The sequence below is a fragment of the Populus nigra genome, chromosome 15 (assembly GCF_951802175.1).
Source record: "Populus nigra chromosome 15, ddPopNigr1.1, whole genome shotgun sequence".
Classification (NCBI taxonomy): domain Eukaryota; kingdom Viridiplantae; phylum Streptophyta; class Magnoliopsida; order Malpighiales; family Salicaceae; genus Populus; species Populus nigra.
In genome coordinates, this window is record NC_084866.1 from 10,301,819 (window position 1) to 10,310,085 (window position 8,267).

An 8,267-nucleotide genomic window follows, 5' to 3' on the forward strand; every position below is an offset into this window, starting at 1 on the left:
AATTTTCTTATTTTTAATTTTGCCCAACAACTTTTTTTGTTTGTTTGTTATAAAAAAAAGGTTTGTCACAATCTCATATCATATCGATTATTTTAAAAAAAAATTCTTGGGTGTTTTGTGATCATATTTTTTTAATTTGATAAATTTGATATCATTATCTATTTTTTATTGTCTCATTAAAATAACAACATCTTATTTAACCAGTGTTTATAATTAATTTGATAAATTTTTTTGTTAGATTTAGAATTCAAATTGCAGAATTTGTTTTTTTCAAAAATATAATTTCAATACTAAAACATCATGGATATGCGTTATTCATTCCATTGTTTATATGAACAATATATTTTTTTATTTTTATTTTTTATCCTCCCAAGTACCATTATATAGTTTTATATGTTGAGATTTAGAGTTGAGAAAAAGAAATTGAACAACCGATTACAAGGCAGTCCATTCCACGACCAACCATATATTCTCATACCATCTCTTTCCCTCCACATTTTTCTATCATTTATATGTTTTTATAAATTTCATATATCATTTTATATTGTCATGGATTCTTTTATAGAAGTTTAAAGAATGTCATACTTGATTTTAAACCCCTGTTTAATTTGTTAGTCTCGAGTGCTGTTTCTATTGTGCCTCTTTTACTGTCACAAGACTAAAAAAGGTTTACTTTCCTTAAATGGTCAAAATTCTGATTATATATACTGATCATAAACTACATTTTCTATTTTCAGTCCTTGCCACCATCTTCCTGGTTATTGCACATCTTCAATAAATCTTTACTTTTATAATAAATAAATAAATTTTATTTCATTTATGAATCCGACTTCATTGGTTTGGAGCATAAATATAAAACTCAGCCCACCTCAGTGTGTTAACTCAAGATCCGGGGCCTTGGTTAAGTTCCAAATGATTAAATCCGTGCTTGCAATTAACTTGATCAAACCTGGATAGCCTACTAAGTCATCTTGAAATCTAGGTGACCCGGCATAACCAAAGTGAGACCTAATCTTTTTTTTTTTAATAAACACAAAAAATATAAAATTAATTTGTGAATAGTTAACCTCATATACTTTTTTACATCCTACATTTTCATGAAATGTTTTTTTACTTTTTTATTTTTCGTGTGGAATAATTATATTTATAGTGTACATCCACATGGAATGTTTTTAACTTTTTAATGTGATATATATAATGAAATGTTTCTTTACTTTTCCATGTGGAATAGACATGGATTATTTTTTTTAATTTTTTTTATGGGATAGCTATATATATATATATATATATATATATATAAAGTGTTTCTTAATTTTTTCACATGAAATAGCTATATATAAGTATTCACATAAAATATTTTTTAGTTTTTTTATGTGGGATATTAAAACCTCAAAATGTTTTTAAATTTTTATTCTCAATAGACCGGATCTACCTGTGTGACTTCAAATCCATCCTCTTAATTAAGTCAATCCATGAGACAGGTTTAATAAATATGGTTTGAAGAGAACCTTAGTTAACAACTTTAAAATGAAAAGTTGATGGTTATTCATTTGAAAAACTAATAGTTCAGGGATTGGTGGAGTTTTGAGATACAACACCAGTCACTTCTCATATAATTTTTTCATCTTTAGCTAGTATTATAAATTCAAATGAAGTGAAAGTTCTTGCAATCAAAAGACATTTATAGCACAATCGTTCATTAAGTAGACGATATAGGAATCAAATATTATAAGATTTTAATTTTAATTTTTATTGAAAAAAAATCTTAATCATAAGAGCCTTAATTTTAATTTTTATTACTCAATATATTTATAATTAATACTGAATATTACAACTCTTTGGTTGCCTATATAATATAAAAACATCATAAATAAAGCTAAAAGAACTCTAAACTAAATATTAAATATGAAAAGAAAGAAGTTTTAATCTATACATTTGGGTATGTATATTAGGATTGAAATCCTCTTATCTCACTCCCAATATAATCAAGTCATGCAACACGCAATCAGTTTAGAAATTTGTTGAGACCTTAATTGGTAATGTAGAGAGGGAAAAAGCCGAAGTGAGTCAAAGAAAGATAAGCCTACCATGTTCACATATGGGACTTCGCAGATATAAATATAAAAGTAAAGTTCTTGTGGTTTATGTACTTTCATATGTATCCTTCTTTTGATTTCAATGGCAAGAGTATCTCCGAATAGACTTCCATACATTAAGAATAAATCTCTCTATGAATGGATTTTACGTATGATATCCACATGATTATGGAATTAAGTAATTGTTATTGTCTTCTTGAGGCGAATTCCCTTCTAGCAGGCATCATTATGAATTCATTAATTAAAATCATAACAACTTCCGGAATGCGTAAATGCAAATTTTTTTGGAATTATATTGTGAAAGCCTATTGAAAGACAGTAAATATGTCTTTCAATTGTTCTTACAGTCACAATATCTTATTCTCTGACTGCTTATTAGACAATCGTCTTCTCCATCAGAGCTGGGCATGATTGATATCGTAAGCATCAGAATCATCAAGCTTCAGCTTAACTAGTTCGCTGATATCATATGGATACGCGTCCTTTGGTGACTGACGTTTATATGCTCTTTTTCCGAAGGCCCAAGCTTTAGCTTCGGTAAAATGGGCTCCATCCCAGTACACATAGTCACTCCTGTTGCTACATGGGAAGGAGAGAGATTTACACGGGACTGAACCATATTCTACATCGCAACAGCTCTTACGGGTTTGTGTAAAACCTGCAAGCAAGAAAAAATAACATGGGCATCAGAGGCGTAACAAAAAAGTCGCCTTCAACCGTGAGAGAAAGAGAGCAAGGGAGGGAGGGGATTCGTACCTGTATTCGTCTGATCATCAGAATCAATTTCGTAAGAGTTTATGTAGGTAAACACAGCATCAGAATGCCTATTATTAAGTTTTCTGAGCAGTTTTTGAAGCTTGTGGTTGAAAATTTGAACATCATCATTGAGCTTGTATGCACATGAAGATGCATCTAGTTCATTGGGATTTTTTTGTATGTTGGACGGCATACATCCTACCCGAATAAGTCCGAACACAGCTATCTTTCTTGCTCCTGAGCAATACAGTTTCTGGCAGCAAGGGAAAAAAAAACAGAATGAAATGGGGGTCTTTGTTAGTTTCCCATCACGTCAAACATTAATTGCTGTTTTACAAGAGACATTAAGTAGGGCTGACCTCCAGCTGAGTTTCATAAGTTTCAATGAGAAGTTGAGCATATTCTTCAGGAGTATATAGCTTGCTGCTATTGTAGGCGTCCAAGAAATAATTGTTGAGGTAGTCGTTATGACCCATATCAGACACGTAGATGCATTGGCTTAAGTACTTCCTAGCAACTTCCTCGCTTCCCAAGATCTTGGCAATTCGTGAAACCGTGATATTGTGATTATATAACTGAATATTCATGGTATATAGTTCTCCCTTCACATACACAAAAGAATCATATGAAAAGTTAGCGTTGCCAAAGCATACAAGATTCATAGTACTGAATAGTATAAGGTTTTAGTTATGAGAGGCATATGATCAGCGATCACCGTAAGATAGCCAGTTATATCAAGGATGCCAGCTCCATTCGACCCATAATTTACACCATCTAGAAAATTGGTGCAGCTGCCGACACCAAAGTCCGAGATGTAACTGTCGAAACCTAATTGTTCAGCTGAAACAAAAAATAATAATAATAAAGATCTTCATAATAGATTATAAAAACAATAACAATGATCACAGCTATCTAATTGTAATTTAATAAAACGGTCACAACTATCTTTTATTTTCCATTAAAGAAAACTAAAACACCATATTTAATTTGTAATATGAGGGAGGAGAGAGCAAACTGCAGACCAATGGTGTCAGCTATGTTGAGGCCGTTGCTGCACCTTCCTGAAGCCCCAGTATCAAAGTCGATCCCATAAGGAAGGTAATTAACTTTAGCTGGAGTGCTAAGGTAGTTATTGTTTCCGTTATCAAAGAGGGAATCTCCGAAGACGAAGTAGCAAGGAACTTGAGGCTTTCCATAAGTCCAGTGTTGCCAGTTTGACACAAGCAACACCACAGACAACACCCACAATGCCTTAAGCCCACTTTCCATTGACAAATAAAATGAAAGAAGGAAACAAAAACAGCAAATATAGAAAGAAGGAAGAAGTGCGTAGCTAGGGAAGATCGAGTGCTTTGAAGTAGAACGAACCATGCCTATTTATAGAGTGGAGATCTAGCTATCAGCTTGTAAATCTGTTGTTCTATTGTAAGCCACGTGATTTTTTCAATCTAATTAGTTTACAGTGCCTTACAGATATTATTTTTTTAATTCAACGTAACAGTAAGTATCCTTATAGTATTTCCTCCTAACAGTTAGAATTGTGTGGTTTCTTTGGAGTTTCCTTTCTCCTTCTAACATCAATTATCTCATACATTTCATACATTCTCTTGATATCAAATGAGTAATTTTTATTCTCTCTCTACTCACTTTAATCAATTTTGTATGCATGCATGTATGCATATGAATTAAAGGTTCAAATTAAAAAAAAAAACTTTTATAAAGAATTGAGGATAAAAATTAAAAATTAAAAAAAAATCAAAGTAGAAGTATAAAAAACCAAGAAGATCAATCTTCTTTCCTAGCAGGCATATTAGTCCTTTTTAGCTTTCTTAATGCAATAATTTTGAACGATTTTTCTTTTTGATTTCTATGATCAATAAAAATTGTTATTGCTTTACCTTTTCAAACTTCTCTTAAGAATCAAGATCAGTAATTGAATAGGCAATTACACTTTCTTCAAATAGCCAACTAGATACATCCTTCCAAGTGGTTTTTTTCCTTTTTTATTTTTCAAAAATATTTTTGTATTGAGTAACATCATCTAAAATAATGTAAATATCTAAACACTTGATTTTAAAAATGTTTTCTAAAGTTCTAATATTTCACTTTCAAAATTAACTTGATACATTTTTAAACATATTCTATGGTTATATTGCACTTTGTTTACAAAGTATTAAAATGAAAGTCATAGCTTCTATGCACAAGAATACATCTTAGACTATACTAGACAACCTTTGGCTATGTTCTATAAAAAGGGTTCATGAAAATAGCCCCACATCTCTTTGATGGAGTTAAATGAGTGGACAAAATAATATATATAACATGCGCAACGGCAATCTAAAAAATAGAGCTTATAATTTGTTCTATGCACCATGTATATTATTAACAATATTGTCATATCATTGACCTCGCATATTGAAAATATACAAGTTATATTAAACGAGTATATTGAGAATTTTTTTTATGGTGTTGGTTTAAATATTGTGTTTGTTAATTTAATATTTTGAATGATGGTTTAACAAAAAAAATTTTGGAGAGATTTAGCATTCAATTTGCAATTGATATTTGGCAATAGCTATAAATAAAGCAGTACAACTAAAATTCAAATTTATTGGTTGCTAAAATCTAATTTCTATTAGAAGTTTCAGTTCTTATTATTGGGGTGTGCGGATCTGAGTGTCCTTTTGATTAACCAAGCAAGGAATGAGATTTATTAAATAATTAAAATGCAGATTAAATTAAATAGAACCATATGACATTCAATTCCAGCTTCTTCTAAATTAATAAGTCATAATATAATGATTAAGTTCCTATATTAACAATAAAAAAAGGTCAGATAGGCTTCTGGTTTAGGCCTTTATATCTTGTTTTGAACTTTTTTTATGGGATATTTATTTATGGTTACCCTTTTATACAAAAAAATTAAAGAAAATTAAAAAAACAAAAATGTGGTTTTGTATGTGCATATGACCACATCCTAAATAAAAATGTTTGTGTATTTTTAACAAAAACAAATATAAAAATCAAAATCAATTTTTGTATGTCTCAAAAATAAGAAAAATAGATTTGTGTTTTTTTGTATTTGTGGATTTATTATAATCATTGATGGATTTACATACTGATCATTTTTTTCATTGTACATTAATCAATAATTATATTAACAATGAAATAAAAATTACCTACAATATATATATATATTTGGATGATATTTCTCATTTGTTATTATGTTAGTAAGTGTACTTTTGATGGAATCAGGAACACCGATAAAATCAAGCTTTAAATCAATCAGTATATTCATTGCACATTAGAGCTACGACGTCTTGCTACACTGCGAACACACTACCAAAATCTTAATTCGAAAAAAAATAATATAAGGCGTTCAATACAAAGGAAAAAGGGCTATTTTTAAGAGAAATTTTATTCATTGGCTGTGGACGCATTATTATAAGTGGCGTTTATCAATCACTTACAGCGCGATAAGGCGCTGGGGGCCACATATTAGGATCTCCATGTTTTAGAATATTCGCGTATTAAAATATCTTTGGCACTGCTTAATTTCTTATCCCATTTGCCATGCAGTTTTCCATTTCTATTTAATTTCCATATTGAAGACATTAATTCTCCATATTTCCAAGAATTATATTCCGGTTGTTTTTGTACTCGTAAAATTAACTGGATCATATCGAATTAATCTTTACACAGTTTAAATTTTTTTTCCACTACATAAAAAAACACATTAGAAACATCTAAATGTTTTTTTTTATTACATTCAAGAAAAGATTCATCTGATTCGTAACATAGTGCAGACTAATAATTTGGTATTAAGTATGATAAAAAAAGAAAAAAAATCACTAAGTATATTTGACGGATCATGATTTCTATAAACCAACCCTATTTAAAAGCCAACACATGAAAGTCATAATCTAAAATGAGATTATGTCTTTCTCTGCTTCTTCTTCTTTAATTCTACATTTTCTTTCTCTTCCTCTTCTATGTCTTCATAAAAGCTCATTAATATCTTTATTAATATTGTTTTTTACACAAATATTCATAGTACTGACTTGATCTTCGGAGGGTCCCCTATCAACACCCTAGGGGACTTTGTGTAGGTATTTATTCAGGAAGAGATTCACACCTCCTGAGAAGATCCATTAAAGAAAAAGTCAATGCATTCTTGAAGGGAAGATCATAGAACACACTGTGAATGATGTGCAAGAATTTCTATGAATAATTCATCCCAGAATATTCCCTGTGATTTTTATAACATCATCAGTTGGCGTCGTTTATGGGACCCTTACAAAAAGCTATTTACTTCTCCAACAAGAAAGTAAGATTTGACATACGGTTCCATTTATTACACCACCATGGCAGATCTATACAATCAGGGCGTATCATAAAAGCCAACATTCGTCTGCCCAACCTCAGATTGATAAGATGGTTGAGCATGTATGTTTGCTCTATAAATAGGTCATTAGATTGAGAGGACAACTCACTGTTCATCCTCAACCAGCTCATGATGTCCCAACATATGTCTTACAACCTCAGCCACAGAGAACCCCTGTAGCCTGGAGACGCCTCAGCTATGCAGAGGGATTTGAGCAGAATGAGAAGGAACCACCCAGATGTTGTTCTCGTAGCCCAACTCGAGAACGTTCACATCATCCCACAGTACCACTAAGAAGTGAACATTCCCGTAAAGTTCAAACTAGCCACCGTGGGAGATAAGAGAGTCATCACTCCCGTTGTTCCATGCCAAATTCATCCAGTTCATCTGGTTCACACCGGGAACAACCTAGAAGAAAGGCCGAGAAGAACTCACAGAATCACCAACTTGCCCTCCAGTATGAGGTGGAAGGCTTCTCAAGTCCAAAAGAGTTCTAGAAGCCAAGGTGCCTAAGGAATATCTATCAGCGAAGATGAACCTAGATAGTTACGATGGACTTACAGATCCCCGAGAGCATATCCAGAATATAAAGGGGAGCCTTGAGCTGGTCATCCATGACAATAACATCATGTGCAAGATATTACCCACTACCTTCAGAGGGAACATGAGGACATGGTACAACAACTTGAAGTCGGGGTTGATCCTAAGCTTTCAGGATCTATATACTAAGTTGGGAGCACGTTTCAGTACTAGCATCCTCACGAAGAGAAGCTCCATTGAACTATTTGGAATTACCCAAAGCGAGAAAGAGTCCACCTAGGCATATCTGAGGAGATTTAATAAAGAAATGCTTCAGGTGGAAGACCTACTAGAGCCCATAGCTTGTGAGGCTTTGATCAAAGGGGTCAGAAGTGCAGAATTGTGAAAACAACTCCACCCGCTACAGAACAGAACTCTCTTGAGAGCCAAGCATATGATTGAGAGTCACATAAGAGTAAAAGAAGCCTTGACTGCTCGTAGAAGCTCTACTC

The 8,267-nt window shown here is 32.1% G+C and overlaps 1 protein-coding gene across 1 annotated transcript; it reads right to left on the bottom strand.

Moving 5' to 3' along the window:
- Positions 1–2,361: 2,361 nt before the first annotated feature.
- On the bottom strand, positions 2,362–4,214 carry LOC133673975 (GDSL esterase/lipase At1g29660-like). Its single transcript, XM_062094929.1, has 5 exons — positions 3,875–4,214; positions 3,568–3,692; positions 3,212–3,454; positions 2,853–3,105; positions 2,362–2,754 (listed from the first exon to the last, which is right to left on the bottom strand). Exons 1-5 carry the CDS (start codon positions 4,119–4,121, stop codon positions 2,492–2,494), a joined length of 1,131 nt encoding a protein of 376 aa, XP_061950913.1. The 5' UTR covers positions 4,122–4,214; the 3' UTR covers positions 2,362–2,491.
- Between the last annotated feature and the right edge of the window lie 4,053 nt (positions 4,215–8,267).